This window comes from Gallinula chloropus (genome assembly GCF_964237585.1).
Source record: "Gallinula chloropus genome assembly, chromosome: 15".
NCBI classification, from domain to species: Eukaryota; Metazoa; Chordata; class Aves; order Gruiformes; family Rallidae; genus Gallinula; species Gallinula chloropus.
Window position 1 is genome coordinate 1889653 of NC_140100.1, and position 19063 is coordinate 1908715.

Consider the following 19063-nt stretch of genomic DNA (forward strand, 5'->3'; position numbering starts at 1 on the left):
GAGCCACCGCGGGCTCGCAGGGGAGGGGAGGGCAGGCGGAGCGGCACCGGGAGCGCCCCGCTGTCCAGCACCAGCCCGAGGAAATCACTTACTTCCTTCGCCAGCCCTCTGCGTGTCCGCGGCCCTGCCGGGAGGCAGCGGGTCCCGGCCGCCCCACTTCGTCCCTGCACCGGAGGCGGGGGGCATTTGGAAAAGAAGATGCTGAGCAGCAGGAGCCGAGACGGTCCCCGAGCTGCGGCCATGTCGGGACACCCGGCCCCGGCGGCGTCACCCCGCAGTCGCTTCGGAAAGACACCCCGTGGCGTCACTCCAAGTACCCATCGAAGACGTCCAGCTCGCTGTCTGTCTCGTAGAGCACGGAGCCAGGGTCGGAGAGCACCCCCAGATCCACCAGAGCCTGGTCCATATCCTCGGGCAGGAAGACGATGCCTACATTGAGAACGATGTACTCCATCAGGAAGGCATAGTACAGGATCAGCACATTGACAAAGAACAAACCCACGTAAAACATATAGGGCAGCACCAGCAGTGCATGGAAGGCCCAGGACTCCAGCGAATCCAGACGTGCCGAGACCGCGGCGGGCATGCAGCCGTGCGGGGCTGCAGCGGGCTCCGGCGGCTGGGGCTGCGGGTGCTGCAGCGGCCACCGACCTCCCCGGCCGGCGCAGGGCGGGGGGCGGGCGAGAGCGGCGGAGCCGGGAGCAGGGCCCACAGGACCGCACTCCGCAGCCCCGCTGGCAGGAAAGGCGAAACCCCGGAGCCGCAGCCTGGAGCGAGGCGAGCGCCGCAGGGGCGCGGAGGCGGCACAGCCGCAGAGCGGCCGGCTCGGTCCCTTCCTTCTCCGAAGAGAGAGGCGTCCCGGCAAGCGGGCGGCCAGCGCGGGCTTCAGCGCCGCTGCCGCAGCCCCGCCGTTGGCAAGAGGCTCCTCAGGAGCATTTCCAACCCAGCCGCTGCAGTCCCGCCGCCGCTCCCCTCCTCCCGCCCGCAAACTTTGCGGAAGGAGCCCGCAGGCGCGTTGTCGTGCTCGGCCCGGAGCACCTGCCGCCGTCAGCTAGCCCAGCAGCCCCGGCCTGCGCGGCACGGCCCCCGCCTCCCCGCTCCGCCGCCTGCCCTCGCCGCATGCCGCGGCTGTTTACCCGCACCGCGTCCCCTCGCAGCGCCGCCCGCCCGCCCGCCCCTGCCCTTGCTGGTTGGCTTGGAGCGTCAGTGACGGCCTCCGCCGAGTTTACCGGCAGCCGAGTCCCGCTCCCCCTGCGCAGGGGCTGGTCGCGTCGGGCTGGAGGACACAGGAGGTGTGTTGCGCTACGGGCTGCTCGCCTTCCCCGAGCCGCTTGGCCCCGCGGCACCCGGGGCCGTGCGGGGACATGTTTCGTCCGTTTCTTCGCCCCGGGAAGTTCCTGACGCGGCCGCGGGGCCCGGGCTCCTCTCGGTTTCTGCGGAAGCATTTCTTTGCCCACCACGGTTTTCCCTCCATCAAAGCACTGCCCGAGGCATGATGTTTCGGGCGCTTTGTGGGGTGGGGGGATGACACCGGCTGACAAGCTCTTCAGCTTTTATTGAAGTTTCTTGATCTGGGTGAAACAACAACATCTAAGCCAAGATCAGGACAGGCGCTCATGGCACCGCTCGCTGTTTTCTCTTTTAAAGCCGATTCAAAGCTCAATGTGCGGTCCTTACTGGAACAGCCATCCTAAGAGCGCCAGCAGCCGAACGTCTGTTGCCATTCCGTCCTGCGCCCTTGGGTCAGGACTGGCCCCACCAGAACTGCTCCACTCTGAGTCACCACAGGGAGCGACAGGGGCCCAATTTTCTGTCAAACGCCAATGCCCTTGGGAGGCAGGCAGGCAGGCGCACGCACACACACACACACACGCACCTTGAGAGGCTGCCTTATCGCATCGGCTACATACAGTTACATGTTTTTCTAACTCAACAGCCCTCTCTCAACCGAACAAGTTCTAACTCGTAACTGCTGAAGACAGGGACGGAATAACCGGACACAACGCTAAGCTGTGGCTGGAGAAGGGGCAGGCGTCCCGCAGCCCACCTGCCCACAAGGGCGGAGCACCCGCCCCCGGGCTCGCTTGCGTTACTCTGAGGGGAGGCGGCGCTGACGCGCGGCCCCAGAGGACGCTTTGGGACACGTTTCCACTTCCCCGAGGAAATCCTGACAGGAAAGAAGAGAACTCCGGGCTCCCCGGGACCTCTCGCACTTCTTGCCAGGCCGGTGTCGGGCCGTGACGGGGTCCCGGGGGAGCAGACGTCCCCGAAAGTGTCGGGCTAAGGCGGGGCTCTGTCAGGACTCACGTTCCCGCCCCGGTGCCTGTCGGGACTTGCGGTCCGCGCGGCGCTGCCGGGGCGGGGCGGGGCGCGGGACCTCGCTTCCCAGCGTACCCCGCCCGCGCATGCGCCCTGGCGCCTGTGTGCGCCGGTGGACGCCGCGGCTGGGGTTCCGTCCCGGTTTCCACCCGTCCGGCCACCGCTCTCCCGTCCGTCCTTCCCGGCGGAACTATGAAGCCCTAGAACCCTGCGGGTGTAGCAAGCGTTCGTCGCCAGCATGTTCGGCCGCTCACGCAGCTGGGTGGGTGGCGGGCACGGGAAGGCCGCCCGCAGCATCCACTCCTTGGACCACCTCAAGTAAGCGTGAGGCGGGCCGCGGGCTCGGGGGCAGCCGCGAGGGGAGGCGCGGGACTGTCAGGGGGCTGTGGGAGCGAGCCGAGCTGGGCCGTGCCGCGCTTGGCGTTGCTCGGACCTGAGGGGAATCTGAGGGGACGAGCCGGCGCGGGGGGTAGTAGGCAGGCGGGCTGCGCCTGCGGAGCTGCTCGGCGCAGGGTTTCCCTTCGGAGAGGGCTGCCGCGCTCGGAGGTGTCCCGGAGGAGGGAGGCGGCTCGGCAGGCGACGCTGTCTGTGTGGCGCAGCTCTCCCGAGCCTTAAGGTCCCGCAGTTCACCAGCGGTGCAGGGGGGGCTGGCTGCGCCCCGTGGGCCGGTGTCTGAGGGAAATCAGTCCTGTTTCTGCCTCTGCGTCCCCAAATGTCCTCAGGGAAGAGGCAGTTCCGTGGTGTCGTGTCACACTCATGACTGTCATGCGTGTTAGTTAGGCGTCCAACAGTGTCACAGGCTTGCTCGGTGGAACAGAGTGTAAGAGGTGATGAACACAAGAAATACCACATTCCTCTTGGCAGAGAACTCTGATTGTTTCCTGGAAATGGCTGAGACAGGGAAGTGAGGAGCGTGGTGCCAGCCTGTGAGCAGTGGAGACCTTCAGGGGTGCGTGTGGGGCTTCTGGCAGCCAGCGGTGATTCACGGTGCTCGGGGTGCTGGTTTGCAGGTCCGGGGGCTGTACGCTGGCTGGAGTGATAATCAGCTGGCGCCAAAGTAGAGCCGTTGAGCTTGAGAATTGTCCCGTCAGTCTCTGGAGCCTGCTGTCCTTGCGTTGCTGCTGACTGCAGAAGGTGGAATATTTTTTCCTAGCTCTGCCACTGGAGAGTTGGAAAGATGACAGGGGTGAAACCGTGTTAAATTCTCTGCACCCTTTCAAGGGTCCTGCTGCGAGAAAAATGGCACTTGCAGTTCTAGCTTTTCTTTCTACTGAACAAGAAAAGGAGGTCATTAAGAGGGAGAGCATTTTCTAAGTGAAGTCACTGGACATAAAGGTCTCTGGAAACTAGGAGCCACTTATATCTCCCTGATCAGTTAAATTACAAGGACGTCAGTGGGGTCTGACAGTATTGAGAATGCACTTATACAAGATTTGGATCTTGCAGTTACTTTATCAAGGTAATTTATGGATTCTGGTCCTCGTTGCTCAACTGGAAAAATGTTCAAAACCAGCAAAACTAAGTGAAGTGCATGACTGTCTACCAACGACTGGGCAAACAAGTCGTAAACACAAAACTGATGAAGCGGTAACACTGCAGAAAGTAAATTTGAAAGTGTGGTACATTGGACTAGTAAGTCAACATGATCTGGCATTGTGGGAAAAAAGGGTAAAAGACATGTTCTATTTATATACAAGGGGTAGTTGTTGGGTACTACTCAATTCTAGTGGAGCTTTAGATCTATCTGTTTTTATATTATACTTGAAAATAGAGCAAGAACGCTGCTTCATGATGAAATTTGAAGAAATTTGGTTTAGATCTAGAAAAAGTAGGCTGATGAGAGGATATTAGAATGCTTTAGGCGAGGTGATCATACGCATAAGTGATCATATGTTCTCTCAGGGCCAGAGAAGGTAGAAAAAGTGCTAGCTTGTTTGATTTGCAGCAGAAGGGAATTAGGCTGTTAGGGCTTGCACTTGACTCTTGTCTGACAATTTGTATAGTTATTTACTAAAATATTACCTTTGGTTTGTTTGCTTTTTTGCATGTGATTTCTTTAATTAGGAAATCTAAATGTAGGATGTAAGGGACAGCCAAGACCTTTGATCTGTTTAGACTGTGTGTATTTTAAGTGTTTAGCTAGGCTGTATGAATTTCAGTTTCTAGCTAGATGTCAGCTGCCAAGGCAGGTACCTAGGGCTTTTCTGAGGTATCAGTTGAAGTGGGTAGACCAACAGAAGGGAAAAGGGCAAAGAAAGGGCATGTTTTGGGGTCATGAAAGGAATTCAGTCTTGATGATCTCACCATCTTGTGAGGTGTCTGCATTCTCATCTTTTCAACTCGTCAAAAATCCAGGTTGTGTTCTGTGTGAATGAGTTGAGTAGGATGTGCCAGCCTTGCTGTCACTGGTTAGGTTAGCCTATAAAAGGTATATTATGCCATGTTACAAGTGTGAAATTAACCCAGACCACCCTCAGGGGAATACTTTTATTTTTTAACCTGAAGAGTTTAAATTGTAAACCATGCACCTGTTTAGCCTGAGAGAGGTACAGCGTTTGGTCAGTAAATGTTGGATCTGTTTCTTTACCATCAGCTTTCATGCTGTTTGAGGCTTTTGAAATTTTGATGTTTGGTCTTATTGCAAATGTGCTGTTGAATGGATTGGCTAGAGGAGAGTTGTGAGGCTCTCTGTGTTAAGTGTTTTGATAGTTTTTTTTGGTCTAGTGAAAACAGTTTTGATTTAATCCAGTTTTCCAATACCTCACCAAATTGCCATCTACTGGCGCTATGAAGCAGTACTATGCACTGCCTGGGTACTTCTGACACTTTTTATTTTGGTGCTTTTTGGCTAGTAATTAAAAGAATGACAATAACCTAGGAAATGGAGAAAGCCTAGGTACTTGGGGAACAGGAACTATGTTAGTGATCGCTTGTGAAAAGGGTCTGAAAGGACTTGTTTATCTTTACATGAGACTGTGTCTGAAACAAGGTCAGAACCCACTTAAAGGTGGCATCCAGCAGTTTAAAATGAGATTTCCCCCCTCCCCTCCCGATTATATAGTCCTCTGTTACTTATTTCCAGTTCTAAAAGCAAATAGGTGAAGGTTGTTCTGGACAGCAGTCAGTCTTGCCACACAAACTGGAAGTTAATGCTTTCTCACGAGCTGTGTTTTGCTCTGGTGTCCTGCCTTTGCACGTAAGCCAGGCATTCTTCTCTAGGTCAGGGTTTCTTGCAGTCCTCCTCAGCTGCTGTGATAGTCGCTGTCCTCTGCTTCTGCAGCTCTTCACCTCAGAAACTGTGACCTGTGGTTAAAGTACCAAAAAGGTCTTTCATATTGCTCAATTGGAAGTAGTCTAGCCTTAGCAGGTGCGTGGTCCAGTCTCATGCAGAGTGTAACTGTATCTTCTTTCCCCATCAGCCTACAGACTTTCACTTTGCATTGGAATGGATGGGGAGGATTTATGTAACTTTTCCTGCTATTCCAGTGGTAATATTATAATGGCTTTCTGAAAAGCTCATTGGGCAAAATCTTTAGCATTATTGCTAAGGTGAAAGGCTTTGGAACTTGTAAGCTTGTAAGCTCTTTGTTTCTAGATGCAATTCCTCTCCCCAACTTTTCTTAAAGGTATTTTACAAAGCTCTGTTTTTACCTTCAGGTATGTTTTCCATTGTTGCTTCCACACTTGGTATTTTAATTGCATACTGATTGCACAAAAGGTTTCATATCATTAGAGTTGGGTGCTGAACATTTCTCAGTAGTTGATCAGACACAGTGTCATCTTCTATGTCATCTATAGCTGAAGACTTGTTTCACAGCTGATTCATTTCCTCCAGTACTGTCTGTGCTATACATGGAGTTATCTCTGTGAGAACAATAGGTAATTACGTAGCAGTAGGCAGCGTGATGAACAAGCAAGCACATTGTGGTTAGGTCTGGGGCTTTTTGAGTGTTTGACATCCTGAACTCTTACCTGTTTTTGTGTATTTTATTAAATAATAAGTAGGAAAGGCATTAATACATGCTTCCTGTATTCATGAGTTACCCCTTTGAACATGTTTTCTTACCAGAAGAATGTTCAGAATTTTGTGTGTTGTGAGTTGCTGGGAAAATCTCCCATGATTTTGATGATATTGGGTGCTTTGACACTTCCTGTGTGGTGGGTTTTTGGTAGGTCTTTCTTTGTTTTCATCTCTCTATCTGAAGGCTGGGTTCAATCAGACAAACTCCTCTTGAGTTTATCATTTTGGAGTACAAACTTGAACCCTTTATAATCACCATTAAAATATAGGCTTTAAGGATTTATGTAAATATAACAATACTGTATTTGTGGGATACTTTATATTCTCATGATGTGGTGGGTTGCATGTCTGGTAAGAAAAATAAGTATGTGCATGCTTTTTCATTCATTTTTCAAGTAAGAAGGAAAAGGAATAACTTGAAAAGGAAGCCCAGTTTTTCTCTAAGTGCCTGTGTTAGCAAATCAAGGAACTTGTAGTAACGTTGATTGTAGTAAATTAATTTGGAGCTAATATATCCCTGACTTAGATGTTTCTTGCTTTTTTACCTTTAAATGGTCTCTGTTCCATGGACTCCTGAAGAGAGGTAACAGCATGTAATTCTTCCCACTGCTTCCCATTCCCAGAGTTCTGCTGTTGTAATAAACTTTGTTCCTGAGTTTGCATAATGTAACTTATTAATGAGAAGTACATGTTCATGTATATGAAAATTTATATAAAAACTTCAAAAATTAATATGCTCAAGTATATGAAGCAGTACTAATTACTGTCTTAAACTCTCAGGAAAACTACTATGCTGTGGAATGAACTGTTCTGATTTAATTGTCTTCATCTGTTCCTTGTTCCATTAACTGATGTATGCTCAGAGCAGTGACTTTAGTTTTTGTTCCATCATTTGATTCCCTGTCCTGATTAGACATACAGTGCCATAAAGGGAACCTTTTGCAGGGTTTGCATGCCATGTGCTGTTTTGGAAAGCCCCAGGAATTCTTATAGGTGATCAGACTTACTCTCACATCTTCACTAAGAGCCGTGACGCTGTCAGTCTCTATAGAAGGGGCCTTGATCCATGATCCTCAGATTAGTGGAAGAGGATTTGCAGGTGCTTTTTGACTTGTCATTTAGTGACCTGTGGTGTGGCCCATGACTGGGCAGTTATGACTGTAGGAGATAGCTGAGAATCAACTTTTCCTAGAATGTTTTCAGTTTGAACAAGTGTTGTTTTGGAATTGAAAATGAGTATTGATTTATCAGGGGAATAAAACAACATGAAGGAGAATATTTTTTTTACTGAAGAGAATGAGTATGAAAAGCCAATATTTTCCCTCCTCCTGCTCTCTCTTCCCTTTTTCATCCTCTGTCCTCTGCTGTCTGGTAGCTTAACATTAATATGATGTAGGCTTTACCACATTACTCATTTTGGGGGAGGGAAGGGAGCATGTGGTGTATCAAGTTTGTTAAAACTGTGAACTCTGAGAGTTGTTTACCTCTCAGTATCCTTGTGCAGTACTCAACACAGTAAAATTGTTATTTGATGATTAAGCAACATCAAGATCAGCAAACATTTTACTATAACAGCATAATAAACTTGGCTGAAAGAGCTTCTGCTTCCTGCCTGGCTTATGAGGACAGACTGTGTCTTGCAACAAGACCTGTGAAGCTCTAGCCAAGTGGGTGGCAGCTCAGCAGTTGAAGATTTCCCAAACCAAATTCTGCAGATTTTAAGTAAACTACAAATATGATCAAACTTTTTTTTTTTATTGAATTCAAACATGAAAAAGATTTTGAAGCTAGGTGATACCTTGTTTTGTCTTCATAAGTCTGGTAAGTAGTTGAACCAGCCTCATATATATGTTCAGTTAGATGGTATTTAGTCTCTAGCTGCATGTTTGCCCTGTGCAGTGATGCAGTTTCTTACTGTAGATAACTTTGATGGGAATACTGTTTTTTGAAATATGATTTCAAGTCTAGTTTTGACCTAAGGTTCTGAAAGTTACTCTAAACCAGGTACTCCAAAATTTTGTTGTGGAGATGCAGTGTTTCCTTGAACACTACAGGAGCTTAGCAAAATTGGTATATTTATTGTTGCTTAATAGCTGCTTGAGGTCTTTGGATCTGTCGTTTAAAAACTGGCTTCTTGAACTACTAAACTGCTGTATCCAACTAATAAGATTTCAAAAATTTTAGCCTGAATAACTGAACAAACTTCAATGGAATCCAAAATTCCATTGAATGCCATGCAGGCTTTTTTTTTTCCCAAAAGTAGGTCCTGGGAGTTTTGCTTAACTTCATTTTTCATGGGAAAGTTGATAGTATGGAAAAATCTGTCTTCCTTCCCAAACACTTGTGAGTAAATTGCACAGATAATCCTGAATGCTCAGGTGTTACTCCTGGCTTTCAATAAATTGCAGTGTATAGCAATATGTGATCTGCAAAAGCTCCTGCAATTTTAAAATGACATTAAATTTATCTGATTATATCTTTATGTAGTTACTTTCATAATCCTGTATCTTTCTTAAATCCTTTTGCTTTATTACCATCTAAAAGAAAAAAGAACCCCAAAACCAGCCTACCAACCCCCCCCCCCCCCAAACAAATCTGAGGATGGAAAAGCAGTGGTGATTCTGGTTTTAATAGTAATTACATTCTTCTCTCCCCTCACCCCCCTTTTTTGGGGGGGATTAGGAGGGATCTTTGATATAATATCTTATTTTTGGAAAAACGAAAAAGAAAAAGGTGAATGTGCATCCTTTCCTGAGACTTACAATACAAGCCTGTCAGATTCTGTTAAGCTTCCCATCACCTGTGCAATACAGACGTGCTGTCTTCAGCTTCACTGGGCAGTGTTGAACTTCTGCCCTTTGAGACAGTGAAGCTGGAACTGGCCACCTTCTGCATCAGTGTTGCTGAGCTTGAAGGGCCAGAGACCTGTTAAGTAAGCTTTGCCAGGATGAATCAATAATCTTTGACAGTTCTGATGTATCAACCATGAAATTGCTGACAAGAGTGATCTGATTTTTCTAATTAGATCTGCACATGACTCTCTCCAGAATTGCCCTTTTTTTCTTAGCAGCTGTTCCATGCTTACCTGCTGCTGCTTCTCCCTTCACTTGCTCATCGCTCCTTTGACTTTCAGGCACTTCAGGAGAAATGCACTAGGTTAATTGCCATGGGACAAGTGCTACATAATTCCTAGTCCCGTGTTACCATATGCATAGGCATTCATGGCTCACTGGGCTAGTTATGGATTTGTTTAACTTGTCACAGATTTTGTAACAATTACTTTTCTCTCTGCAGCAGAAATTTTAGGATTTTAAAAACATACAGTGATTAGATGTCCTGTGTGTATGTGTGGCTGCATTAAGTTCCAGTGAGAGCAGACAAACATGCTGCCTGGGAAAGTGGCAGAATAGTATATTACTTGTAATTATTTTTTCTTTTAGGTACATGTATCATGTGTTGACTAAAAACACAACAGTAACGGATCACAACCGCAACCTGCTGGTGGAGACTATTCGTTCTATAACAGAGATCCTTATATGGGGGGACCAGAATGACAGCTCAGTATTTGAGTAAGTACTTCTAAGCAACTTTAACTCTGTTTTTGTTGTTGAAGAATGATTAGTTGCATAGAGATCTAGTTACATTTCACTCTTCCAAGAATGTATTTCATGACTGTAAATAGAAAGCTATGTTCTGGAATAGGCAGGTAAGCAGGGTTGCCCTGCCCATGGCAGGGGTGTTGGAACTAGGTGATCTTTGAGGTCCCTTCCAACCCAAAACATTCTGTGGTTCTACGATTATGTTCTTGTCATGCAAAGAAATGGAGAATTTGGCTCTGTTGAAAAACTCTTCCTAGTCCAGAGCCCCTTTCATGTACTGACTCTCAAATTTTTCATACAAATACACAATCTAACCTATTTTAGGGATAAGATTTACTGAGTACATCTATTAATGTCATCTGACTTCAGTTTGTTCACTTCAATTTATATAAGATACTACAAATAGACACCTTAATTTAGCTATGATATTTAGAGGTTTTGTTCAGACATTCTTTCATTCCTCATAAAATAGTGTGGCAGAAAATCTTCCAAACAGATATTCACAGTTGCAGATCTGACTTTATTAATGCCCATTGTTTGGCTGTTTGCTTCAAAGCATTTCCTCTATTATAAAGATAAGTAAAGCGTTCAGGTTTTTTAATTACTTATTTAGGGAGTGGTTGGTTTTATTTTTTAAAAGATGATATCAACATGATTGGGTTATGATGTGGAAAAGAAAGAAAACTAACATATTCTGATTATTTATATCTATATTGCAACTCTGTCACATTCCTCGTGGCTTCCTCTGCTTGGGAGACTCTGAGGAATGAGGAGCTTTTTCTGTAGTTAATGTGCAAACACATGTATTTGCAATGTCCTGGTAGGAAAGAATCCACACTGTTCTGTTTATGTTGCATGCCTTTCTGGTTTAAAAGCACTGCAGACATTCACTTCTGTTGGAATTGTACAATAAACTTTGAAACACTAACTTCAGGAGGTTAGGAAACTGAAGTAGATCAAAAATAAGGGCTGCAGTCTCAAAGACAAAAAGCGTGTTAGCTTTAAAAGAGGAAATGAACTAAACATAACCTTTGTTTAAAGGCTCTCCCCTTCAAAGTCGTGATTCAAGGTAGAGAAGCTGCCTGATAAATAAAATACAGTATAAATAATAGACTCTGATTTCTTAATACCCTTTCTGCTTAATTTTCATGTTTAAGTTCCCTAGTTAGTATTTAAGGGTTTTGGAAAATACTCTTCTGTTATACAGATAAAAAAATTGCAAAATAATTCTTCATAAATGTAAAACATGGAGTTTGTCAAACTTCCTAGAATTGTCTCTGATACTAGTAAAATTATGTTCCTATTAAATATAGCAAGTGATTTAATGACACCTCTATTGCATTCCAGCTTTTTCTTGGAGAAGAATATGTTTGTTTTCTTCTTGAACATCTTGCGTCAGAAGTCTGGTCGTTACGTGTGTGTGCAGCTTCTGCAGACTCTGAACATCCTTTTTGAGAACATCAGCCATGAAACATCACTGTGTAAGGGCACTTGAAAATTGTTTGTTTCAATAAAAATTTGATTGAAAATCCCTCTAATTTAATGTAATTGAATCCTAGTGACATTTGACTCCACAGTACCTTTTAATGTAAATTTTCAGTAGTACAAAAGTAGTTGTTGGTTGGTAGTACTGAAGCATTTTGCTTATTTCAGGGGGTTCTTTAAATCAGCAAATTAGTTGTGGTCTGAAATGTTCCCTTTGCTGCTGCATATTATGTGGTGTAACTTGGTTGTTTAATTTGTACTGCAGCTGTTCTGACATAGTTGGAGCTGCCATTCAGCCAGTGGTGTTTATGTCAAGGTTTTTAGAAACATGTAGAGAGGACAGGGAATTAATACTTGGTTTAAAGTCCTCCACAACTGTCAGGAAGAGAAAGTCATATACAAACCTTAGAGAGTTTATAACTTGGGGAGGAAAAGAGAATTGGTTTCAGTGTTAACTAACACGAAATCTGACGTAAATTAAGGTAGTATAATCTGTTACCTTTTTTTTGGAAGACTTTTGTAGGGAGCAGTTTCCTTATATTATGACTTGAAGCCATCTGTTTAGCTAAAAATTTGAATCTTCAAGCATCAAGTAGTTTATTGCTAGCTGTTACTTTAAATACAGCTGGTTAGCATAATGGTTTTTAATTTTTGTTAACCTCTGTAACACCTCTTGTTTTTCAGACTACCTGCTCTCTAATAACTATGTAAATTCTATTATTGTCCACAAATTTGATTTTTCTGATGAGGAGATCATGGCATATTACATATCATTTTTGAAAACTCTTTCCCTGAAACTCAACAATCACACTGTACATTTCTTTTATAATGAGGTAAGTGAAGAAAGAGTTCAGTATAATGATGAGGACCTTAATTAGAAATTGATAGCAAATTGGCTGATACTCTATTTAGTCTTTTGTCTCAGCATGTCCAGCATTTATTTTCGTAATGGTAATGTACCAGTGAGAATTCACTTCTGGGGATCTCTGCAAAAGCATAACAAAGACAATCTTTGTGCTCATACAAGTATAATAAAAAGCTGGAAGTTATTGTTATTTTGGAAAGTTTCAGGAATTCTGAGCAATCAATTCGTTTATGCCTTGTTTTCTTGTGATTTTTAAAAGAGGATCGTTCCTTTTGCACCACATGATTCTAAGAGGCTTAGTTAAAAGTCTGAGTAAACAAAGGCCAGAGCTGAACTGGAGGTTTCATTGCTCCATTCCAGCCTTTTGCCAGAAGAGGGCAATAAAGCACTGAATATGTGCAGAGCTCTGATGTTTAAAGCAGTTTAGTGCAGAGCTATAAATGCAGCTGACTGCATTGTAAAATTATTTAGCTTTGCTTAAATAGAAGTTAAAAATATAAGAATAATATATGGAAAACAATTTTCATACATAATCCCAATAAATATTCTGTACATCACTTGGCTACTTCATAAATGCTTTCTTTCCTCTTGTTACAGCACACTAATGACTTCGCTTTGTACACTGAAGCTATTAAATTTTTTAACCACCCAGAAAGCATGGTCAGAATTGCTGTTAGGACTATAACTTTAAATGTCTACAAAGGTATGTTTTTATATATCAAAAAAGTTATATGTACAAAATGCTTTTTTCATTGTAGTTTAATTTTCAATTATTTACATTTAAGGGGTTTCTGGTTTATGGGTTTGAGAAGTTCAGCATGTTGAGGTGCTTCAGATACACTTTTTTTTTTTCCAAACAGAATGCCAAAATTGTATGTGTGTGAAACTGCTTTTAAAAAACCAAACAAATAACAAAAGAACATCAAGCATATACAAGGAGCTTTAGCTTCCAACAGAGATTAGAATGTGACTGTATTTAAAAAACAAACAAATTCCAAAACAAACCTGGTTTAAGAATATCAAGTATTTGGGACTTGAACTTGAGTTTTATAATGTATGAAGTAGGAACCTTTCTGGCTACATCACTTTGTTCTGGATTTGAAGTGCATTAGAATAGAACTCCTGAGTGTTGCAGTCCCTCCAGTCTGAAGGGAGCTAGAGCATTTGCAGAGGTGCCCAGTAAAAGCTGCAGTTGCAAATATCTGTACTGGATATTCCAGTAGGACGTAAGGTAAAAAAACACAGAACTTCACTGAGAGAATAGTCCAGTACTGCAACAGTTTGTCCAGAGAAAACTGGGGAATAATTTTAATTTGAGATCTTCAAAACTCAACAAGGGCCTTAGGAACTTGCTTGAACTTTGAGGTTAGAATCATTTTGAGAATGGCTTTGGACTAGACAACGTCCAAGAGTCACTTCCCTCTACATTTTTCATGGGGTGTATAAAATCCATAGTAGACTGAAATTTTGGTTTGCCTTCAGAGCCTCTAGCTGTGAAATCAGCATGCTGTAAGGTAGTATGTATCATGGAGTATGTTCATGCAGGGCTTCATGCTCTTTAATCCATTCACATTAAATTACATTTTTTAATTTATGTACGTTTCTATCAATTGGGAAGCAATAATTTGAAGACAGTCTTCATCATAGAAGAATATAAGATCCCTTTAAAAGCAATGAACAGTTGGCTTTGCAAATAAGTGAAGTAGCCTGCATAGCAGGTAGACACTTTATAGTGTTGACTGCAAGGGAAAAAATATGTGTCTTATGTATGTTGCGAAATGGGCACTTGGTATTTATTTTCTACATCCAGGAACTGTAAAGGGAAATATGAGCTCACAAAAAGAACAAAATGCAAGCTTTACATGCTATTTTCTTATATGTTTAAGTAATTAATTTTTTTTAAAAGAATGTACTTTTCTACCCTTTTCATTGAATGTTAATGATATAAAGGTTAGAGTTGAAAACATACACCTCAGGTGCTCAGCTTTAATTTTCTGATTGTACATTTGCATATATTCTGATCTAACTCTTACCCTGTATCTTATAGTTGAGATGCTTTGTGCTTGAGCTTTTTTAACCCTTTCGGAGGATGTCACTATCCCAGTTCCTAATCCTGTTAACTGTTGTCTGTTTCTTTTGCCCTTCCTTCACTGATGATTCCTGTGTTCCTTAATGCAGTGTCATGTAAGTCTAACTAGCTTGACTTTCAGCATTACTGCTTTATTCTTACACTGTTTTTTCTCTTCTTTTTTTAATAATGTTCAAAGAAACCCGTTCTGAATTCTACTAGCTTTCTTTATCTTCAGACCTATGTAAACATATCTATATTGGGCTCATTCAAGCCAATTAAGAATTGATACAATGCTTTTGTAGATGTCCATTTCATGCATAAGATCATGTCAGGTATATACTCATATGAAAAGCTAGCATGTAATCAAAATACAGAAGATATTTCATTTTATTTCTTAAAAATTCATTAAAAAAATTTGGCAACTGATTTTTCTTTTGAACAATTTCTCTTCAGTGGACAACCAACCTATGCTGCACTACATCAGAGATAAAACTGCTGTCCCTTATTTCTCCAACCTCGTTTGGTTTATTGGAAGCCACGTGATAGAACTGGATAACTGTGTGCAGACTGACGAAGAGTAAGTTTTTACAAGTGCTGGGTACTGAGTGAAAATGCCAGTAGTAGGTGCAGTTAAGTTAGCTTCTGAATACATTTCCTTGTAGGCAGTTCAGACTTCTCATTCTTGCAGGATCTTAGAGATTCTTTGAATTAATAGTGGTGGGTTCTGGGTGCCCTATGGGTGTTAGTATATGTACAGGTAAATGTGTGTTTGGCAACATGATTTTTCTTCTTTGTTTTAATTATGCTAAACTTACTAGCTATCCAGAAAGCTCAAAAGGTAGTTTGTGCTTCTCAGTCTTATTAATGTTCATGTTTTTAATGTTCCTTTTCTGTGTATCACCTTAATAGAACAATTGATTCAGGTTACTCTTAGCTTGCCTTCCCACCTCCACCTTAGAATGGGCAGCTGTTTTTTGTTTTCTACCTGAAGAGGTAGATGTTAAATACAACATAAGATTTCTTCTTTTAGGTTTTGGAAGCAAATCTTACTATTTTTTTTATGGTTGGCTTGTGGGAAGACTGGTAGTGGAAAGCAGTGGCTTTGTAAAAACATTGTTTCTGAAAATTTTGGGAAAAACTTGCTATGTGCATCCTAAAGTACATACAAGCCTGACTGCTGTTTGCTAGCTGCACTAGTTATCTACTGAAAACATCTTCTTTAGGCAGTTGATCTCTGCAAGGTGATCCTTGGAAGGGATGCATATTAAATCTTTTCTTATGTTTTTAAGACCTAGACAATTCATTATGTCTGAAACTGTCTGTTCTTTTTCAGGCACAGAAATAGAGGCAAACTGAGTGACCTGGTAGCAGAACATCTTGATCATTTACATTACCTTAATGATATCCTTATCATTAATTGTGAATTTTTAAATGATGTGCTGACAGACCACCTACTTAACAGGCTCTTTCTTCCCCTCTATGTGTATTCATTAGTAAATCAAGATAAGGTAAGCTAATACTTGGCCAGTAGTTAAGTCTTAAAGGTATTACTTCCTTTCAGTATACATAATGATTGTTCAGTAGTTATATGCTGTAGGGCTACTACTTTTGATATCTGTAGTTGTGTGGTTTGCACAAAAGCTTAAATAAGATGACTGTGGGGAAATAACTGAGACTGAATTTAAGGGCAGAATAGATGAAGCCCTGTTCACCAAACAAATAGTGTTTAAGATGATATACTTGTTAAACACCAACACTGGTAGAGATGAGAATAGCTGGAAGCCTGGAACAGGTTTTAAGTTTTATGGCACTGGGAGATGAGATTTCCGTTTCTGATACGGTAACTTGTCTCCTGGCAAAAGATTATCATACCTTTACCCAGTATACACACACATTTTCCATGGTGTAAATATGTAGAGAATACCAACTTTTGGTTTTGATACTTGGTGGTTCTATTTGCAAATAAGTTCTGATTGATTGTGATATACATGAATTTATTTTTCAAGTGTAGCCTTTAAGTTTAGTGGAAAGATAATTTTTTAATGAATTAGAAACTGTCCTTTTAAAACCTGTACAGGTTCCAGTCTTCAGAGTCTTCTTGTCTTGCCATTGATAAGGCAATTGAAATAGCAGGAGCAGACTTCCTGATTTACTTTGATTTCAGCTATTTTCATTCCATTCATACGTGTACAAAAATCATGCTAATACCTGCTAATTTCAGCCAGATGTGTCTGTTATGGGGTCAGAGATGTTTGCAATCATAAAAATGGACTATTCTTACCTCTTGAGATTACTGAGGAATTTATTTAATGATGGTTTAAAATATCTTACTTGGTTTTAGAAATGTGAATACTGGTATATAAACTTAGCACTGCTGTGTTCAAGCTATACTTTAAATATTTTTGTCCAATAAGATTTACTTGATTTAGAGAAGCATCTGTCAAGAAGATGTTTTTATTATGTGGGTAGTATTTCATTGTTCCTGAATAGCTTTAATGAATGTTAACAGAGAAGTAATTTTTGCAGGAATAACAGCAAATAATAACATAGTGAAAACCAACATACTTCTCAGATACTAGTCAGTTAAATTTAATTTAGTGAAGTAATTATAATAGTTTGTAATTGATAATGATTTCTTAATGATGTGGAGTAAGGGATATACTTATTCAAAGAGTCTTCATTTGAAATAGTTTACAGGAAGTGAATGTTAAAGAGCATTGTTCTTTCTGAACATTTTGTAGCAGAATGTGGAATAATACAACAATACAATATTAAAAGTTTTGTTTTAAATAAAATATTAAACTGTCAATGTTTTAAATGCTTGTTTATTTGCACAAAGTTTTCATAAGCTTTTTCTTCCCTAGGGTGGAGAGCGTCCAAAAATAAGTCTCCAAGTTTCTCTCTATCTTCTTTCTCAAGTAAGCATTTGAAATACTTTTTCCTATTTCAGAACATGATTTGCAGTAGTGTTAGGATTTACAAATTACTGTATTTTCACCTATTTTGGCAAAGCCATTAAAGACAATTTGGCAAACAAAGTTTTAAGTTTTTATCGCTTTCCATTTAAAAAAGAACAAAAAGCAAAGGCAAAGCTCCTGGGTTGGGATAAAGATATTTTACTGGGACAGCAGAAGGGAGGGAAAAATAACAGTAACGGAACTCACTGCAAAATATACAGAACTGGTGATACACAATGTTGTTTCTCACTGAACAGGCACTTCTGGATGAGGTCATTAGTGGTAAAGGCAGCATGGCCCTTATTCCTGTGTTATGTAGCCACTTTATAGCTAGACCATAATTCATAGTGACATCATGGTCAGAAAAACTGCTTCTAATCCAGTTCAGCCTATTGCATGACACTTACGTGTGAAGCACTGCAAAGTAATTCTGTGCATAACACAGTTTACTGCAGTCCTGCCAGTTGTTGATACACAAGGAGGTCAGTGGATGATGTATACCATGGTCAGTTGTATATCAAAATACCAAAAAAACCCCTCAGTTTCTTGGAGCAGTCTTAATTTGGGTTTCTTGCTAAAATAACACACACCTTTCATCTCAGTGCTCATGAGGAGAGAGAATTTACGTTTCCCAGGAGGAGGGAAGAGTATGAGAATAACTAAACCTAGGTGGTTTAAAATGTAGACAAAGGGCAAATAGCTGTAGAGATGGTCTACACGTGGTCTTCTGAGTTTTGAAGTACATTCTATGAACTATTAGTGTTACCAATTGTATTTTATATGTAAATTTAAGGTACCATTTAACAAGGTCAAGAAAGTATGTTCAGTAACTGAAGTTGAGAAATTGTATTCTTTAATGTCGGTCTGGTGCTGCTTTCTATGCTTCTTTTAATAGGTTTTTCTAATTATACATTACGCCCCTTTGGTGAACTCATTGGCTGAGGTTATACTTAATGGTGATCTCTCGGTGTTTTCTTCTAAAGTTGAGCAAGATGTACAGAAAAACTCAGTAAGTAGCCAATTAATCTTGAATTATTTTTTTTTTTAAAGATTTTTTTAGATTGGTTCCTATGCATGTTCTTTCCTAGCAGTGGCTGTAGCTCTGCAGGTTTCAAGGGGGAGACACGAGACAAGTCAGCTTTTCCAGATTTCTTCCTGTGCAGCAGAAGCTGTGTGGGCTGATCTTTGCCAGTAGCTTTTGGGTTCTGGTATTTTGTATGGTTGACCTTGATATTTAGAATCTAATCTCTTATAGAAGAAAATACAGTGCAATGGTACAGCTGACTGAATGCTGAAGATAAGGCAATCTCTTACATGTGTTAGCAAATGTCTGACCTTCTGCTAGCTGTGTACTGAATGTTGCATGTATTACTTGTGCAGAGGCAGCTTTGTTACTAGGAAATTTGTGGCAAGAGGGTGGGGCACCAGTTGTTGCAGAAGTGAGATTTTCTTTTCCTGTCATAGTTACTGTACAGAGTTGCAAAATATCTCTAGTGTATGTTTGTGTGCTTGCACTGATGTGAGGAATATCCAGCGTTTCTTACAAACTCCTGTTCATCTATTCTCTTATGCTTTTAATACTATTTACATTGCTGCTGCTTCTTGGTCTTACATGCCTCATGGCATGTAAACTGGAATTTCTGTCATACCCGAGTAGGTAGTAAATAGGAGAGGTATTGGCTTTCCAGGGTAGACACTGAAACTGTTAGAGATGGAGCTTTGTTCCAAAGAGAGGAGACTGGTGGC

At 42.1% G+C, this 19063-nt stretch overlaps 2 protein-coding genes across 3 annotated transcripts in view; one reads left to right on the forward strand and one right to left on the reverse strand.

Moving 5' to 3' along the window:
* Window positions 1-304: 304 nt before the first annotated feature.
* Window positions 305-651, reverse strand: DEXI (Dexi homolog; the record flags this gene model as incomplete). The annotated part of the gene is made up of 1 exon (XM_084270883.1): window positions 305-651. The coding sequence occupies exon 1, from the start codon at window positions 584-586 to the stop codon at window positions 305-307; it is 282 nt and encodes a 93-aa protein (XP_084127009.1). The 5' UTR covers window positions 587-651.
* Window positions 652-2557: 1906 nt separating this feature from the next.
* CLEC16A (C-type lectin domain containing 16A) overlaps window positions 2558-19063 on the forward strand; it is a gene marked incomplete at its 5' end in the record, with an annotated part of 69111 nt that continues 52605 nt past the window's right edge. For both annotated transcript variants that reach the window (XM_084271019.1, XM_084271020.1), the window contains 9 exons: window positions 2558-2637; window positions 9781-9909; window positions 11287-11420; window positions 12109-12257; window positions 12887-12992; window positions 14814-14937; window positions 15694-15868; window positions 17225-17278; window positions 18213-18326. In XM_084271019.1, coding sequence (XP_084127145.1) covers window positions 2558-2637; window positions 9781-9909; window positions 11287-11420; window positions 12109-12257; window positions 12887-12992; window positions 14814-14937; window positions 15694-15868; window positions 17225-17278; window positions 18213-18326 — 1065 coding nt within the window. The remainder of the gene's footprint in view (window positions 2638-9780; window positions 9910-11286; window positions 11421-12108; window positions 12258-12886; window positions 12993-14813; window positions 14938-15693; window positions 15869-17224; window positions 17279-18212; window positions 18327-19063) is intronic.